Source organism: Clytia hemisphaerica, unplaced genomic scaffold (assembly GCF_902728285.1).
Source record: "Clytia hemisphaerica strain Z4C2 unplaced genomic scaffold, Clytia hemisphaerica genome assembly, whole genome shotgun sequence".
NCBI classification, from domain to species: domain Eukaryota; kingdom Metazoa; phylum Cnidaria; class Hydrozoa; order Leptothecata; family Clytiidae; genus Clytia; species Clytia hemisphaerica.
The window spans coordinates 81,883-101,206 of NW_027103463.1; the positions used below are offsets into that span (position 1 = coordinate 81,883).

Below are 19,324 nucleotides of genomic sequence, written 5' to 3' on the forward strand. Positions count from 1 at the left end.
TACATTCATCATTTGAGATTGCAAGCAAGCGGCAATAAGAAGTTGGACGACTTTTTTGGAGGTAAGCTTTGCGATTTATTTTTTGATAGATCGAGAGGTGGTGAAGCTTCATTTAAATTTTATCCTAACCTAACCACATCCTGAAATTTGTTTCCAGTTTGAATGCATCTATTTTTGATATCTTGCTGGTATTTTTAGTTAAGGATTAAACTTTGAATTATAAGCTTATAATTTTTTTTCACTTCTACAGATTATTTCTCGAAGCACTAAATATTTGAAAACATATACATCTTTGTTCGCATTGAACCTAAAGTGTTGTTTATTACCTAAGATTTTAATGGGTGGATTGTTTGAACCTTCCTTAATTCTTCTACAGTTTTTGATCATCAGCCCAAACCTTCATTTCATTCACCTTATCTTATCTTAAAACTTTTATTTTTATTTCAGTTTAGAACACATTTGATTTCTCAATATGCCATTGGAAAAGAAGATCAAAACTCACTTGAGCATCGTGGTCATTGGACATGTCGATTCTGGAAAATCTACATCCACTGGTCATCTCATTTATAAATGTGGAGGAATCGATAAAAGAGCTATCGAAAAGTTTGAAAAAGAAGCTCAAGAAATGGGTAAAGGATCTTTCAAATATGCTTGGGTTTTGGATAAATTGAAAGCAGAAAGAGAACGCGGTATCACCATCGATATTGCGCTCTGGAAATTTTTCTCCAACAAATATGAAATTACTATCATTGACGCTCCAGGACATCGAGATTTCATCAAGAATATGATCACTGGTACATCACAAGCTGACTGTGCGGTTCTTATCGTGGCTTCGTCTACCGGTGAATTTGAAGCTGGTATATCTAAGAATGGACAAACCCGAGAACATGCGCTACTCGCCTACACTCTGGGTAAGATTTTTTTGGGAAATTTGTAGAAGGAAAAGTGTAGCCTTAAACTTTGGGCAAATGTTTCATTTAGAAATGGTTTAATAGTTCTCAAGCTATTCCAAAGCATGTGGAAGGGGGCTTAATTTAGCGCATTTCTATGTTGAATTACTTGTTCTTCGTGATTTACGTGAGTTACGTCCAATTAATTATCTCGGCTGATTTTTATTGGTATAATCATATTGCAAAATGAAAGGCAAAAGTACGAGAATTGTGGTTCTAAAATTTATGAAAAGAATATTGATATTGAAAGTGAACAAATTCGATGTATACCCCCTTCTGAGGCAGCTCAACAAAGAACGATTTATGTATGTAGTAAAGACCCCTGTAATTTTCGTGGAAAGTGCGTTATTCATTTTAAAAGCCTGACTTAAGGGCTCTGACCATAGTCCAAAAATTGATTTTGGTATTTGAACATAAAAGTTATATTTCAGGTTCCTTAACACTTTTAACAAATAATTGCCTTTATAAATTGCTTTTTAATCGAATCCCTTAAGAGTAATTAAGAATTTAATTGCAAAAATGACGTTATGAACTTTAAAAAGATGTTAATAATATGTTGCTTCACCCTCTTTTACAAAAAGTGCTTAGTTTTAATGGGTAATTAACCTTTTTTGTTTCAAAATTTCTTTACACTATCCGCAAAGAATTGAACTATCTTAAATTTTGCGGAAAAATTTTCTAAAAAGATGTGTCAAAAGTTATGACTGTTTTTTTAAGCAAAATCCAGATGAAAAATTGATGAAAAACCACTATTTTGAAGATTTCGAGACAAAGAAGCATTTACAAAAATTTTCCGCACAAATTTTTATTGTTCAGTTAAAGATACACCATCTACTGCGAAAAAGTTTTCAAAATGTTTTTTCTTCGCCGAAACTAAGCTCTTCAAAGTTGAAATACTCTTCCTCGCAAAAGTCTTCATTTTCTTCTTCATCAATTTTTTTCAATGCAATTTTTGAATTTTCTGATTCAGGAATAGTTTGTCTAACAGAAAATGTATAACGTGCCATAGTTTTGTTGGTTACATCAGTCAGAAAACACATTTTAAACACAGCAATTATGAAAAATTCACTATGGTCAGAGCCCTTAAACCAAGTAGACAACTAATGCGCTATATTTCTGAATTTTTTATAATTTTTCAGGCGTGAAGCAGCTGATTGTGGGCGTGAACAAGATCGACAACACTGAACCGCCCTACAGTGAAACAAGATTCAAAGAAATCTCGAAAGAGATTGGTACCTACGTCAAGAAAGTCGGTTACAACCCCAAAGCCGTTGCCATAGTTCCCATTTCTGGTTGGCATGGAGACAACATGATCGAATCCTCGACAAATATGTCTTGGTATAAAGGTTGGACAACTGAAGGAACAACAGAAGAGAAGAAACCATTTAAAGAAAGTGGCAAAACTTTATTGGAAGCTTTGGACGCCATTCAACCACCCAAACGCCCTGTTTCCAAACCACTCCGTTTACCATTACAAGATGTTTACAAAATCGGAGGTATTGGCACCGTTCCCGTCGGTCGCGTCGAAACTGGTGTCATGAAGCCAGGAATGGTGGTGACTTTTGCACCTGCAGGCTTATCAACAGAAGTGAAATCGGTAGAAATGCATCACGAATCGCTAACTGAAGCTGTCCCTGGTGATAATGTGGGTTTCAACGTGAAAAATGTTTCAGTAAAAGAAATCAAACGTGGTATGGTTGCTTCTGATAGCAAAAATGATCCAGCTAAGGGCGTCGAAAACTTCACTGCTCAAGTAAGACTTCAATTTTTCCTTTTCCAGACCAATTTAAATAACATTTACATGTGCTCGAAAAAATTAGATTAAAAAAACAACTTCTCAATATTGCGACATGTTCATGATAACGAGTGTCACCTCTGGCATATGAATTTCTTTACAATCCACATAACAACACCAGTACAGTATTTAGAATTCAAAATTGTTCTCATTTGTTCATTCATAGGTGATCATTTTGAACCATCCAGGAGAAATTCATGCAGGATACCAACCTGTTCTTGATTGTCATACGGCTCACGTCGCTTGCAAATTTGCCGTTCTCCAACAGAAAATCGATCGTCGTTCAGGAAAAGTTTTGGAAGAAAATCCAAAGATGGTGAAATCAGGTGATGCAGCCATGATCGAGTTAGTTCCTTCGAAACCCATGGTCGTCGAATCTTTCAGTGATTATGCACCCCTGGGTAGATTTGCCGTTCGTGACATGCGACAAACAGTGGCTGTCGGAGTTATCAAAGCCGTCAGTAAGAAGGAGAAAGCCGACGGAAAATCCACCAAATCTGCCACGAAAGCCAGCAAAAAGAAATGATGTTTATTTTCCAACAAACTACTTCATGTTGTTGTTGCATTCAATCAAAATGTTTATCGAACAATCAAATTCCATAGAAAACATTTTCGTAGGATATCAGTCAGTTTTTGAGAAAAGAACGATTTTACGCGTGTTTTATTATTTCAGAATGACTTATCTCAAAAACAGTATTTTTGTGTAGAAAATCACCATCTTTGGATTCTCTTCATTTTTGTGTAGAAAATGGATGAAAATTTCTTTCAAAGTGTGATATCTTCTTATTGAGTAAAGCGTTAATCATAGAATTTTGACAAGATACACCACATTCGACAAGAATTGTTTCCGAAGTAAAATTTTTACTGACGTCAGCCGCTAAAAATTGCTATTTCTGCCTTTTTGAAATTTTGTTTCTTGGCTTTGCGTATAAAAAACTCAAATTCTTCAACGTAAAACGATCAATTTTATGCCAGTCAGCCGGTACATTTATTGGATAAGGAGAATGTGTAAACAGGTTTTTCTGTTTACTTCACTATAATCCAAATTTGGATTTAAAGAAACCTATATTTTAGGGGTCGCAAACCTGCATTTGGGTGATTAAAAAATATTGTTGCAATCATAGCTTTTGTAAAACAACTTTTGGGAAAGATAATACAATAGAGATACTGCAGTCTTGAACACTACAACTTGGCCCGTCCCCCCAGAATGTCGATCAAATCTAAAAATTCTCTCAAGTCCTCTAGGAAAAGAGGTTTTACAAAAATTATTTCTGCCTGCAAAACTTTCACATTTCTACTTTATTTTGCGAAAGTTCTTTTTCCAAAATTTTCAATTCAACGATCTTTTCAATCACTTAAAGATAGGTAGCTTTTTCTAATAGCCACGAAAACGTAGGTATGCAATTTTTGCGATTTCTCAAGATCTCAAGATATTAATACAAAATTTGGACCATAGTTTGGAAATTTGGGCAAAAATTTGTTTTATAAAATTTATACATAGTGGTCATTAAATAAAACGCAGTTTTGAAGCCCCAAAAACGTGGACGTACAATCATGGTCGAAATATATTGAGAGTTTACAGCATGTTAACGTTATTCAATTCAGAATTTAAACTTAAATGAACAGAAATGTTTTTATTTTTAAAAGTTCGCGGGCGAGAATTGCTAATTTAGCACTTTCAACTTTCTTACATTGAATATTTTGATTTTTAATTTGGTGGCTTTGAGCTTTTAAATCCTGAGCTCTTATGGTCGTCTTAAGTCTCATGTTAAAACTCAACTTTCCAACTGTATTTTAACGCACTTAAATTATAAGTCATTTGTGGTGTTAAAAATTTCGCAGGGAAATCCTCTTTGTCCATGATTGTCTGAAAAATTGAAAACTCCAACCATTTTTGATCTTAAAAGTTGAGATTAAAGGGATAATCAGATGGTTTGTGATATTTTGCCTACAGATAGCTTCTAGGATTTTAGGAAAAACCTCTTAATTTTTCGGTGTACTTATTTGCTTGAAAACAATAGAAAAAATGTGAAAAGTCCCTGAAAAGTCCCATTTTCCGAGATTTCAAATTGGCATAACTTGGGTTAAGAAAATAAATACACCGACAAATTTAGAGGTTTTTCCTAAAATCCTAGAAGCTATCTACAGGCAAAATATCTCAGACCATCTGATCATCCCTTTAAGCATTATTTAGTTTCTCAGACAATCATGTTCGAGTAATATTGAGTGAGATTTTAGTGCGTATTTTAACGTTTTTTAAAATTTATAGTTCGGGCGGGAATTGCTTTTTTAGCACTTCAACTTTCTTTCATTGAATATTTGGATTTTTGGAGAGCTTTTAAATCCTGAGATCCTAAGGTCGTCTTAAGTCTCGTGTTAAAACTCAACTTTCCAACTGTACTTTAAAGCGCTTAAAAGTCATGTGTGGTGTTTGAAATCCTTTTTCTCTAAAATATTTTGTCCATGATTGTAGTTAAAACAAAGTTATTAAGCCCAGTGGTAATAGGGGCAGAAGCTATGAACATTCTATTTCAATGATCCTAAAATTCCGGCCGGCTGCATGAAAGCTTTTTTCCTTCACCCGCATTCCGGAAACACTGCATCTTTTTTGCCTAAACTGAAAATGTTTTATTCCTTTGAACGACTTCTTAATTAAATGTTTTGTTTTTAAATAGGAGTGATAAAGTATCGTTTGCTTACTCATCAATTTTAATTCACAAGCTTTTTCACATTGGAATGACACGGATGTGGAGCAAGATTGGGCACAGAAAGGGGAAAAGGTGTATCTGATATGAAACGGGAACACTTATGTAAAAATAAAACCTTTAAGTTTCTGAAAACCAATTTCTTTTAAAAATGGTTCCATTCTTGAAATGTTTAGAAAAACAGCTTAAACTGAAACTGAAAACATTGATGAATAAAGTTATTTTTCTCCTTTTTTTTGCAACAAAATGACAGAACTTGCCGTTCTTGCTGACTCAGCGAAAAATTTTCTATATAATGTTAATTTTTTGTTATAAACTAAAGTAAAGTCAAGCTGGTAGGTCCAAGATTTTTTGCTGTTACTCATATTTAGAATTTTCGTTTTTATCATTGCTGATTCTAGAGCCTCCAAAATACTGGTTGGCATTTAAGATGCTATTCTTTTACTCATCTTCTAAAGTCAAAGATGTATCTGCATTTTCTGAAAGGCATTAGGTGTAGAAAGTTTCCTATATCCCATTTTCATAACTTACTTTCAATATCCAAGGAGCTAGAGTAAGCTATAATTTTTATCTAGTTTTGGTGTTGTTTTGGTTTCCTTCACACGTTTCCTTCTTATTTTGAATCTGTCAAAAATATACTCTAAGTATAAACCACCATCGTCTAATTTTGGCAAAATCTAAAGGTCAGAATCCTCATTTTAATAAGGACCTACGTTTTTGGTGCCGTCGCCGTTTTGGGGGCAAATTATACTGTAAGGAACCTTCTACATTAAAGGAAGAAATTTTGGCGGGAATTTAATTTGGCGGATGGCCGAGAAAATAAATTTGGCGGGAATTTGATTTGCCTGTTGCAGGATATTTAGGGTAAAAAATGATAGCAAAATCGTTGAAAACCCAATTTTGGAATAAATTTGGAGGTACGTTATATAAGTTAAATTTGACGAGAACTTAATTTGGCGGACGGCGGAAAATATAAATTTTGGCGGGAACTTAATTTAGCGAATTTTGGCCAAATCCAGCAAAATTTATTCCTTTAAAAATGTAATATGTGTCAAATTTCACCCACGTGCTACTTTTTAAAGATTGAAATTTAGTCAAATTTGTCCCGCTAAGGGTCGTAAAATTCCCAAAATTTTCCTCTGTTTTCTCCTTTTTAGTCCCGGTAAGGGTCCAAAGTTCGAAAGTCGGGTGGCACCCGTCAGTTCGCAACCCTAGTACCCCCCGGGTTTTTATCATGGTTGATCAAGAAAGCTAAATATCTTAACTCTGACGACTTTCGTCCCCGTGTACGATTAATCAATATTAAAAAATATTTACATTACTATGATGAAATGTACAAATGTTTCAGGCTACCTTAAGGGAACAAAATTTTCGCGAGAAGAAATTTTCGCGGAATTTAATTTCGCGAATCAGAGTTTCAAAATGGCAAATTTCGCGGAATTTAATTTCGCGAATGAGCCGCTTTTAAAAGTTTCACGGAATTTAATTTCGCGATTGAGAAGAATTTATCAACTTGATTAACTTTTAAGCATCACGGAGTTTATATTTGTTTATATTTGATAAAAATACACGTTATAATGCTTAAAAATCAATTGTGTCCATCTTTTTTGGTAATACCTGGTCAAAAACAACAAAATAAAAGAAGAAAAAAAAAATCGAATTTCGCGAATTAATTTCGCGGTTTAACAATTTCGGTGTGTTTCGCGGAATTTAATTTCGCGAATTACGCCCAAATTCGCGAAATTAAATTCCGCGAAAAATTTCTTCCCTTAACCCTTTGAGTGCCAGGGTCTTTTTTTCTAAGTTTTTTTTTAAAAATCGCTAGTTCAAACTTTAAGGGCTTATATCTCCTGATCTAGAAAGAATTAGAAGCTCGTATATAGCTCGTTGGATAGCTTAGAGTCTCCTCTTTCTTTTGGGCGCCTTCGGCGCCGCCCAATTGAGGAAGGGCGTGTGGGCGGCGGCCAAGGGGGGGGGGTACGTTAGGGGAATTAAAGCAGTCAGGCCCGCTGCGCGGACCTGACTGAACTGATGGAAGGTGCCCAGTGGTAAAACTTCAAATCAATTCACTAGAAGACAGAATAAAGTAAAACAGGGCCAAATTTGGAGGTTCTTGGATCACTCGTTGACCAAAAATAGTCAAAAAACGGTCAGAATCTCAAAAAAGTGAATTTTTGTCAATTTTTTGCATTTTTTGGACTTTTTTGCTTAAAATCTCGCTGGAAAGACTCATTTTTGAAATTTTTTTTGCTTGACCATAAAGGACAATCTAATTCCTACGAGTTCGACCAAAAATAACGATTTCTAACTCAAACTGGGCATTACAGGAGGGCTTCGCCCTCCTATATAGCCCATGTCGTATATATACGACATCGGCACTTAAAGGGTTAAGGTATTCATAGTTGACTTAGATTTGTCTCAAAACTATGAAAGAACGACAAACCAGTAACCGTGTTCAATTAAGAGCAGAGATTTGCTGTCTGTTCAAAGAAGTTAGTTTCATTTGATTCACTTTCTGAAAAATGAGGTTTCCAACGAACCCAAATTTGTCAACAAATTGTTCTTGCGTTTCCACCACACCATGAGAAAGGGTTTTGAAAATAACGGGTGTGCAATGCTTGACAAGAAGAGCTTGCAAATGTTCAGCAGCTTTCTTCTCAGCACTGTTGTTTCCATTAATGGCTTCTTTTATCAAACCGCTCTCGCTCTTGATTCTTGGCAACACGATACTCTTGATCACCTGAGATGGAAGATTATTTTTTTAGCTAGAGTAGAACTATGCAAAATACACATCTACATTTTTTTTTGGCAGACTCGAATGTAAAATATCAAAAATTTTGCTCAAAGCTAAGTTTGTCGAAATTCTTTATTAGCTCTATTATCGTGTTTTTAATGTGTTTTTAAAGCAGATATTTGACTGCAAAAAATTCGAAAGTTCGAGTTTCATTCTATGTTGCTTTTTTCACAGTGGCAACCGAACAAGAGAGTGGGAAGCTTTGAAGGAACTAAAAATTTCGATTGAAAATAGTAAAGCGTCTATAAGATAAATAACATTTTTCTCGTAATTAAATCAATAAAATGATCTTATTTTTAAATAGGCCATTGACAAAAAAGGTGTGCAAAAATTAATGGGGCTAAGGTGTTTCCCATGACAGGTCTTTTGGCCATCAAACTATAATTGCTAATTTTTTAACGGATCTATTCAGTAACTTGGTCTAATGTAGACACACGTCCTCTACTGTAATTCTGACACCTTTTTATCAGCTGAAATTGATAGAAAGGTCAAAACATTCTTTGCTTAGTAGTCAGAGAGGAATAACCCTTTTTCAATCAGTGATTCAAGCTTTCATATTAGACCAAGTTACGGTACTTTACAAATTTTGAAGTTAGCAAGATATTGATAATTGAGCAAAATTACAAACCTCAAATCCAAGTTCTGACAGCCCTGCTAAGGCACCATAGTGGGTTGAAAGTGGAGCTTTTTCCATGTCGAGTGAAAGTGATAAAGATTTTGTGATTCTTGGTTGTATATTATTTGTTGGAGTGTTGAAATGTTTGCAGATTTGTGCCATTAATCGTGCAGCAAAATCTCTTAGAGCCCAGTGGTTATCAAAATCAGGCCTTGGACAGAGTTGCTTGCTTACAATACAGGTCATCACAGCAGGAATGACTTCATGAAGATATTTTTCCAGATAAAGTGTAGAGTTTTCCAAGAGAGATTTAATCATTCTTAATAGATAAATTAAGATGGCAAGATTATGTTGAGCAACATTCACACGAACTCCCTCACTGATGAAAGTGATAAATCGCGGGAGAAGTTGATACAATCCTGGATCATTGGAAAGGCTTTGTAATGCCTCAGTTCGTTTTGTCTCAATAGATCCAACACTTGCTTCAGTAAGCTCTTTATAATACATTTGCTGTTCAACTGAAAGTTCATGAGTTACCAGTGGTTTGCACTTTTGAGAGTCAGCCTTTTCATCTGCTATCTTTTTCAACTCTTCTGCTTTTCGTTTGTCACTTTTTGACTCTTTCTTTCCTTCTTTTGTTGAGTTTTTATTGAGTGAACCAACTTTGTCAACACCAACTTCTTTTATATGCCTGCTTTTTGAGAATGGACTCACAACTTCATTTAGTTGCATTTCCTTTTTGATAGGAGGAGGATTCTCTGGGATTGATGGCTGAATTCCATCAATAGCCAACCAATGTGATTTCAATGTTATTTCAAGAGGAGCCTTTGGAAGGGACTGGCTCATTAGATCTTCTAAATCAATATCAACATCTTCTTGAAAATATATCTCTCTCCCCCCACCACTCGCATGTCGAAAAGGAACATAGTGTTTGTTTGTAAATCCATAAACTGGTTCGATATTTCTTACTTTCAATGCGTGATCAATATCAGCAGGAGAAAGCATTTTACGCTTTGATTTATTTCGAAATTTGGTTGCTTCTTGAATGGTTTCTTTGATGACAAATGTTAAGTTCTCAGAAAGGTATTGTAAGGCTTCGTCTGCAGGCTTATCGTAGCCAACAGATTCAACGACAGACTTCAATATCTCGGAAGTAAAAACGCCTGGTACCTGTGCAGTAGTTGAAGATTTGTTAGATTTTCCTTGAAAATCGTGTTTTATGGCCGCCATCTTGTTTGAAGTTTGTTTTCACTAGCCTCTGTCGTGGAAATTAGGAACACCGTCTAGTTAAAATGCAAAGATGATTATTTTCATCCGAAAAGAAAAAAAAGTTGCACTACTTTCCTTAAATCTATCTTTATAGTCCTTTAGATAAATCTTTTTGTAAATAATTTTATCTAAACTGAATAAAAGTTGGAAAAACCAATTTTTTGATGAAATCATTATTTTCTTCGTGTCCCTTTAAAGTATACTATGCTTCAAAATTGTTCTATTTTTCTATTTGATATTGCTCAAACGAACATTTGATGTGTCAGTAGTGCGGGCGAGCGGGCTGACGACGAATGCAAACGAAACACATGGTCTAAAATCTCACTACGATCTCTGTTATTTCTCTCTCGCCCTTCAATATTTTTGATAGATATATTTCAAGATGACTTACATCGAAAATTGGGAAGATTTTGCCAAAGCTGCCGAGCAACTGTTTATTGAAAATCCATCGCAAGTAGGTACTTTTTCTTATTGCTTTTTTCCAGCCAACCTCGTTCCCTGCGTACTATCAGCTTTTTTATGCTTACTGATAGAGCGCTAGATAATACACTGGCATTGTCTGCTTTTCCAATGCGTAAGAGAGGGGGATCTTGCATCAGCCAACACCAGGGTATTCTCTGGCGTCAATAAGGGGGCAATCTAAAATATGTTCTGTTCGTGTGGCCAGACCGGACGTCGACTCACCTTCACAAAACATTAATCTCGAGTCAGACAAGTCGGAAAAATGTCAGAAAAGTTTTTTGATAGCTAAGCACTTCTTTGAATATCATTTGCCACAAGTTTTTCTTTACTTAAGTAGGGTGCGCACTCGTCGGGATTTTTTGCGCGGAACGAGGAAGAATTTACAAAAATGAACTTCAATGCATTAGTACTTACCTTTAAATCATCCAAATCTGTTCATTCTTTTTTTTAAATCAATTAGGAATTATCAGAGAAACAAGTAAAAAAAACTGCATCCAGGTATCTATTTTCTTTCCAAAGATATTCATGTTTTTCGACGTCAAGGTGAAAACGCGATTTAGCGCTGACCACGGCACCGGAAAATTCTCGACCCACATTGAAACAAATGGCTGTCGATATTGAGCTGGTTCATCTTTTCAATCGCGGTTTTTTTAGTAAACCCAGGGTAAGATTAGGCTACAATCTATCACAACCTGCTTTATTTGAAAATCTACAGGCCGTCTGGAATTTGAAAAACAAGAAGAAATTGCGATTTTTTAACAAGATTGCGGATTTTTTCATTTAAGCAGCATACACCATCTGAAAGCTGAGGATTTTAGCTTTCTAGTGGTGAAATTTTTTTTTAGCTATCATTTCGAGCTCATTATCGATAAGCTAAAGTTTAACAGCCATCGGGCCGATTTTCAGACCGCGCCAGCAAAACTCCTCACGCCCCGCCACGCGGAAGGCTAGAATTCACCCGCCATCTTTAATGTTTTTCGGTGCTGTCCAAAGGTCATTTCTTGGTTGCGCGTGGTAGGGAGACGATTCCTTGAAAAGGTGGTTTTTTTGTGGTTTGAAAATGGAATAACTTTGGAACTACTTAACCAATTTTAACAAATGACCCCTCATTTTTCTCACAAAGGTAAGGACTTTCAAATAAAATTAGTTTGGTTTTCAAAATTTGAGGGGAAAATTTTGGCCTGACCACCCTACCTTAAGTTAGGGTGGACAGGTCAAAATTTTCCCCTCAAATTTTGAAAACCAAACTAATTTCATTTGAAAGTCCTTACCTTTGTGAGAAAAATGAGGGGTCATTTGTTAAAATTGGTTAAGTAGTTCCAAAGTTATTCCATTTTCAAACCACAAAAAAACCACCTTTTCAAGGAATCGTCTCCCTACCACGCGCAACCAAGAAATGACCTTTGGACAGCACCAAAAAACAATAAAGATGGCGGGTGAATTCTAGCCTTCCGCGTGGCGGGGCGTGATGAGTTTTGCTGGCGCGGTCTGAAAATCGGCCCGATGACTGTTAAACTTTAGCTTATCGCTAATGAGCTGGAAATGATAGCTAAAAACAAATTTCACCACTAGAAAGCTGAAATCCTCAGCTTTCAGATGGTGTATGGTGCTTAAACGAAAAAATCCGCAATCTTATTAAAAAAACGCAATTTCTTCTTGTTTTTCAAAATTCCAGACGGCCTGTAGATTTTCAAATAAAGCACTTTGTGATAGATTGTAGCCTAATCTTACCCTGGGTTTACTAAAAAAACCGCGATTGAAAAGATGAACCAGCTCAATACGACAGCCATTTGTTTCAATGTGGGTCGAGAATTTTCCGGTGCCGTGGTCAGCGCTAAATCGCGTTTTCACCTTGACGTCGAAAAACATGAATATCTTTGGAAAGAAAATAGATACATGGATGCAGTTTTTTTACTTGTTTCCCTGATAATTCCTGATTGATTTAAAAAAAGAATGAACAGATTTGGATGATTTAAAGGTAAGTACTAATGCATTGAAGTTCATTTTTGTAAATTCTTCCTCGTTCCGCGCAAAAAATCCCGACGAGTGCGCACCCTACTTAAGGGGTCGTCGACATTCGACTTTCGAATTTTTTAACGGCATTTGGCCGTTAAGGGGGGCAGGGGGTCAACCATGTGCCGTTAAGGGAAGGTAGAAAATCTCTTTAGGGGTCAACTCACCACATATCAATTCTTTTCACCTGAAAATATTGATTTTTGAGACGTTTATTCCATACAAATGTTACTTTCAGTTAGGGAAACCATCCAGGATCCTGTCATTCTATAAGCCAGCAAAAACTAAATGACACTTGTAAACTTAAGTTTCTTACCATTTTCCATTGAAAACAACCAAAAACATTGCTACTTCCCAAAGCCAGAGACCAAAACAAATTATCTTCCAAGATTATGGTGCCCTTTTGGATCTATTGTTAAGGCCAACATGGAAAGAGTTGCGGAAAGACAAAGGCGCTCGCTGCGTCGAGGGTGGTAACGCCAAAACGCCCAATATGATCTTCAAACAGAAGGCGAGTTAGTTGCCGCGCGAGTTACGTTGTGCACTCCACCACAGCGCATAACGAAGCGTGTTTAAATGAATATCATTAATTATAAGAATATCTTATGTGCTTACTTTCAGTAAACTTCGAGTGCTTCATTAAAGATGAAGAAGGTAAGAAGATAAAAAATGCACTGGATAATTTTCATTGTAACAGTTTGATCAATCATCGCTGAAAGTTTGAAAAAGTTTTTCCGACGCAAAAGAAATTGTCAGCCAATTAAAAAAGCACAGTGTGCTTATACTTACTATGTTTGCTACATCGTCTAGGCTAAAAAAAGTGCGAAAAGACGCCATTTTTTATTGAGTGACGTTATGATTTTTTTGATTGCGGCCGCGTACAGGAACTCGCCAAATGTTCCTAACTGACTTTCCATATTTCTTTTCCTCCTTTTATCAACTAAGATCTGCTAAAGTCACATACCTCAAGTATTCACTTCGCTATTTTTTAGAATAATTTTATCCAAAACAAACGACCCAATGTTTATGTTTGTGTTCCATTTGTTTAGACGGTCTGCGCGGCCCTTGAATTTCGCAGACGGTCGGTCTTTTTTCTTTGAAATGCCGCTATTCTATTGATTATGATTACGGAGATAATTAATTCACGCAACTTTCAGAAAAAAGTTTAGAAATTATCTCCGTTATTTTTAAAATGTAAACTGAGCGAAGCCGTAGCGATATTAAAGATGGTTGACGAAACAATGATGAAAGTGAAGGAGAAAATTTGGAGTTTCATCGATTTTTGACAATTTTTTAACTTTAGAGAATTTGATGGCCGCCGTTAACGTAGAGGGGGGAGGGGGTCAGAACCATAACGGCCAAATGCCGTTAAAAAATTCGAAAGTCGAATGTCGACGGCCCTTAACCCACATTGAGTCCCGTTTTAGTTTTTTTATGTATATACCCTTATTGAAATTTTCAAGTCGGAATTCGGCGATTCAGTAAGTAACGTAAATAAAGCCTGGGATACACTGGGACAAGGTTGGCTTTTTTCATACCTTTTTTGGTCACAAAATTTTGATTTTGCCTCAAACATGCACCGTTGAAGCTATATACAATTTTGAATTAGCGTTATTGAAAGATAAATATATATTAATCGTTTTTAGGATTTTATAGTTTTAGGCATACTGTATCGAGGGGGTCAGAGTTCAGCCCAAAAAAATTTCAAATTTCCAGATGTGGGTGATGAAAAAAAAAATTCCCCTGGTGGGTCGCAAATTTTTTTCTTCACATTATTAGATTTTTTCATGATATTCATGACATAATGTTTTCTACGGAAAGACCCTGGTTTTTGTCAGTAGATATTTAATTTAGATAGATATCGATTTTATTGATTACAACCGTCCCCGGGGGGGTACTAGGGTTGGCGAATGAGGGGTATGTGCGGACGGGACCTCCGAAAACCAACTGATTTTTGCTGAAAAAGTGACCCTTAGAGAGACTTTTTGAATTTTTTTTTCCGATTTTTGAAAAAAGTCATACCCTTAGAGAGACTTTATTACAAATATTTTCTATGGAAATCAAAAAATTTCCTAAAAATCCTGAATTTTCCGACCCTTAGAGAGACTAATTTAAAACTTTCTGATTTTTCCAACCCTTAGAGAGACTTTGAAAGGTGAAAAAACCGACCGTTACCGTCCGCACATACCCATCATCCATTTTTGCCTTTTGGTCTTTCCGTAAAAAACATTACGTCATGAATATCATGAATATTCAGTTTGAAAAATTTTTTTTCCTGACAGCACAAAAAAAGTTTCTTTTTTGCGGCCATTTGACTTTCAAAAATAAATTCACCCGGCTGATTTCCAGAAGATACCTAATTTGGAGAGTAGTAATCAAATTAGGAGATGCTAAGGAGTATGCTAAAAAGAAGAGCAGAAACTTTGACCTAAATCTTTTCAGGTATTGCTTCGATCAGCATTCAGAAGACTAAAGAAACTTTTTCTTAGTCAAGATTTGAACCATTGACCAAAATTTCAAGTAATTTCTCTGGCGAGTTCTCTGAAAATTAACATCCTCAATAATCTGCCATGCAGAGACTAAAATTTTGCAAACACAAGCCAAAATTTTTCTCCACGAAGCGGCGCCCGCTAGGTACAGCACAAATTTCAAATTGGGACTGGCTATTTTTCGTGCAAGAAAAAGCATTTCATATTTCCATTTGGTTGAGTTGCAGGAGGCTTTAGAGGCCTATTTCGCAACTATAGACGCTTACTAATGAGCGTCCCGTCAGCACCTTGAACTGACTACCCAATTCCCCTCACATTGCATGGGTTAACCCGGGCGAAGGAATGTTCACTTGCCAAGTGAACTGCCGGGAGTGGGAATCGAACCCTGGCCTCCTGCACAGAAGCCAAGGTCGACTACCACTATACCACGGCACCTTATGGTGTGGTATGCTACCTTAAAGGAAGAAATTTTGGCAGGAATTTAATTTGGCGGATGGCCAAAAAAGTTTTTTTTAGAGGGAATTTAATTTGGCGGATGGATGAAAAAACTAAATTTGGCGGGAATTTAATTTGGCGGTCGCTTAAAAATTTAACCTTAAGATGGCGTCAAGACAGCGAAAAAATAGCAAAAACACCTTAAAAGAGATCATATTTTCAAAATGTTTAATTTGGCGGGAATTTAATTTGGCGGATGGCGGGAACTTAATTTGGCGGATTTCAGCCAAATCCGCCAAATTTTCTTTCCGCCAAAATTTCTTCCTTTAAGGTAATTAGCACATTTTGAGTGGTTTTCCCTCAGCCAAACTCGATGAAATTCAGCACAGAATCTCACTTGCTTATTATTTACATTTTGAAAGTGATAAGATGCTGTGGATGTCTCTGGTAAGTGAAGAAATTTTGGCAGAAATTTGAATTGGAGGATCAATGAAAAAGCTAATTTTTGCAAAAATTTAATTTGACGGATGACGGATTTTTAAATCCAAAATCAAGGTGAAACCATCCTACACAAACACCCTATTCAACAGACCCAAGGCTGTCTTTAAATCCCTCAAAAAACAGGGGAGCGGTCAGTATTAAGATCTCAAATATCGCGCTTAGTGACGTTGTGGTAACACCGGGAAATTATTTTTAGTTTCATCCTGTTTCATCAAGTACTAAAATACCAAAAAGGTTGCATGCACAGGAAAACTTTGAAAATTATTGGTTTACTTAACGTATGTGTACACCTTTTTTCCGATTTTTTGTTAAAAAAATTTTTTTCAGTCAAAGTGGAAGAAAAGTTACTGGATTTCATTTTGGTAAAATCGCGATCTTAAAATCTTTTTTTGATCCAGAGTTATAACCATTTAAATTTCAAAACAAAGTTCGTCTTATGACTCTTATGTCTCTTTCGGAAACAACAAAGACAAAAGAGAGAATTCAGCTGATGTTTATTCTCACCTCTATTGAATAGTAATATTTTTGACACATTTCACTGATTACTCAAATAAACAGCAATCATCTCGTTAAAAATTTCAAATTGATGTAGAAAAAAACGAAATTTTACCACACCATACTACTTTTAACGAAGTTAAAGTCACCCATAGCATTTAGATATCGACTTCATTCTTTTTTTATGAGATTCCCAAAAGATCAAACTTAAAAAGTGTCTTAGGATTTTATTTCTAACCGAGTTGTTTTTCCTCAATTTACAGATAACTGAAAAAATCACATTTAAATTTACTTTTTTATCGATATTTTTACAGAATTTAGGATTTAAAGAGTTAAAATCAATTCCAAAAAAAATCCTAAGAGACTTTTTTAGTTCGATCTATTGGGAACATATTATTGAAATTATTTTTTCAAAATTCAAAAGCTATGGGTGACTTTAACTTCTTTAAAGTAGGCAAGGTTAAAATTCTTAAGATTTTAATTATATCCTGCCCAGTTTTTTAAATTCAGCTGAAACTTTTACCATTAGAAAGAGAATATTATTGGCTTTCAGAAAATATATACTTTTTATATATTATTATTTATTGTGTACTTTTTATACATAAAAATTTGTTGTTCTAAAGATATGATCAATTAAAGAGAATGTGAACACATACCTTAATAATTCACACAATTCTTGCTACGTATCTTGCTATCGTATCGTATTTTTTCTCTTCAGGCACGGTTTTGCACCAAATATCGACATTGCGATGGGAAGTTGGTCATCAAGATGACAGATGATAAAGTTGTAAGTACCTTTTTAAGTTAACTTTCTGCAATATTGTATTATTGGTTCAAAGCGTAACTTCCTTGAGCCAAAAGTACTTCAACTGGAAAAGATGAAAACTTTTAAAATTTCTACTCATAATACATGTTTTTTCTTTTATAAGCATTGCACTTATAAGCATATCTAGGCTCAGATATAGGGAAAATTTAAGCATATGGCAAGCATTACTTGAGCCTACGAAAAATGTTTTTTTCCTGATTTTGGCTTTTTTTGGCTGGAATTTTACGGATTTTCAGTCTTTCCCTAAATTTATGCTTTAGATTTAAGCATCCCCTCAAGCATTTTTCAGCCTTATTAAGCTTTCGACCTAAGCATCTCCGAGCCTGTTTTCGGATTTTTGTATGCTTATAAAATAAAAACATGTAGATATTGACGTCAAAAAGGCTCATTTTTCCAAAAATATGAATGACGCCAAAATTCGCAAAAAGGTTGCTAATTGAATCTCTCCTTCCGTTTTTCAGTGTTTGAAATACCGTACAGACCAAGCGCAAGACGTGAAAAAACTGGAGAAGTTGAATAATGTGTTAATGAGACATATGACATCCAAATGAACCAATGGCTGTAGAGAACTGAACGAATCATTCTAAACGAGGCGAGCAGCGGGATAGTGTGAGATTCCCTGCAAATCATTTGACGATAGTTGCCGCGTGTTTGCTGAATCATGATTGGCTGGCTGGGTGTGTAGTTGGTATGAAATCACCGAAAGAACCAAACAATATTTTATATCTTTTCTAGGGAGTGATGGGTGTACATAATTATTTATTTCTTTGATTTAAAATCTGCTGAAATCACGGGAAAAATATTCAAAATTGCTTTTGTCTAAACAAATTCTTATCCGTTGTTAAAGTCTGTTCAAGAAAAATTGGCAGCCCAGACATTTTTTAAACATTGTTCTTGAGAGAAAGAATCCTCGCTAATTCAAACATTTATTATTCAAATTTTTATTTCAGTCCCCCATAAAAAGAAACCCTCTTAAAATATTTTCTATAATTCGAATCTCTCTGTTATTCGAACAAATAAGATACTGCGTTCGAGTTCGAATTAACGAGAGTCAACTGTATTAATAAAAAGTGATACCTCTTTGGAAAGATAAAATTGAGTGGCTTTTTAGAATTTCCTAAAGATTTGAAAACGAAAATCTACAATCAGCTCCGAAATGGGCAATTTTGGGTATTTTAACATTTCAGAATTGAAAGGTCAGGCGAGAATCGCAGTTTCAGTACTTTCACTTTGCTTCATTGGATTTTTCGATTTGGGAGGGGTTAAGTGGCATGAGTTAGAATCTGAGAATGTGTGTCCACAGATATCTGTAAAGCACGAAGGGCTAGATAGGCATGAACTTTAAGCTTTCTCCAGCAAAAAAAAGTGAAGCAAAAATTTGAATTTTTAAAATTTCGTGCCGATGGATAGGATCTAGCATTTTAATTGTCTTTGGAGCGCGAGATCAAAAAAAGGAGGCGGCAAACACTATTTCACATCTCTCAAACCGGTGAAATTGCATATTCTAGTCACGTGACTTTGGTAGGAAATCCTTCCAAACCTAGGCTTCGCTTTTCGATAAAAGCCGAAAATCTAGCCCTTCGGGCTTTACAGATCTGTGTGTGTGTGTCTGTGTGTATGTCCCAAAACTTTGGGGCAGCCTGGAGACTTCAAAAATTGTTAGATCTGGCTGAAATTTTGCACACTTGTTCCTTGGGTGAATATCTGGGGGTGCTTTTTTCTTTTTTTGAAAATTTTGATTTTTGGGGCCTGGGGACGAGTTTTTCGCCAAAACGAGGCTATAACTTTGGGGCAGCCTGGAGACTTCAAAAATTGTTCGAGTTGGCTAAAATTTTGCACACTTGTTCCTTGGTAGCCCGGGGTCCACTTAAAGCTTTTTTTCTAGACTGGATGGCGCGATTAAGTGGCCCGGTAGTATATGGTAATATGCTTTTGCTTAGGCGGACTGTAAAACAGTCCGCCAGATTTTAGTTG

At 35.7% G+C, this 19,324-nt stretch overlaps 3 protein-coding genes across 3 annotated transcripts; 2 read left to right on the plus strand and 1 right to left on the minus strand.

Annotated features, from left to right (window-relative positions):
• Positions 1-444: 444 nt before the first annotated feature.
• On the plus strand, positions 445-3,459 carry LOC136798266 (elongation factor 1-alpha-like). Its single transcript, XM_067054846.1, has 3 exons — positions 445-911; positions 2,090-2,703; positions 2,912-3,459. The coding sequence occupies exons 1-3, from the start codon at positions 473-475 to the stop codon at positions 3,269-3,271; spliced, it is 1,413 nt and encodes a 470-aa protein (XP_066910947.1). The 5' UTR covers positions 445-472; the 3' UTR covers positions 3,272-3,459.
• Positions 3,460-7,760: 4,301 nt separating this feature from the next.
• LOC136798267 (transcription initiation factor TFIID subunit 6-like) lies at positions 7,761-10,133 on the minus strand. The gene is made up of 2 exons (XM_067054847.1): positions 8,873-10,133; positions 7,761-8,190 (listed from the first exon to the last, which is right to left on the minus strand). The coding sequence occupies exons 1-2, from the start codon at positions 10,088-10,090 to the stop codon at positions 7,906-7,908; spliced, it is 1,503 nt and encodes a 500-aa protein (XP_066910948.1). The 5' UTR covers positions 10,091-10,133; the 3' UTR covers positions 7,761-7,905.
• A 246-nt stretch (positions 10,134-10,379) lies between these two features.
• On the plus strand, positions 10,380-18,178 carry LOC136798268 (signal recognition particle 9 kDa protein-like). The gene is made up of 3 exons (XM_067054848.1): positions 10,380-10,583; positions 17,243-17,311; positions 17,812-18,178. The coding sequence occupies exons 1-3, from the start codon at positions 10,512-10,514 to the stop codon at positions 17,899-17,901; spliced, it is 231 nt and encodes a 76-aa protein (XP_066910949.1). The 5' UTR covers positions 10,380-10,511; the 3' UTR covers positions 17,902-18,178.
• Positions 18,179-19,324: the final 1,146 nt, after the last annotated feature.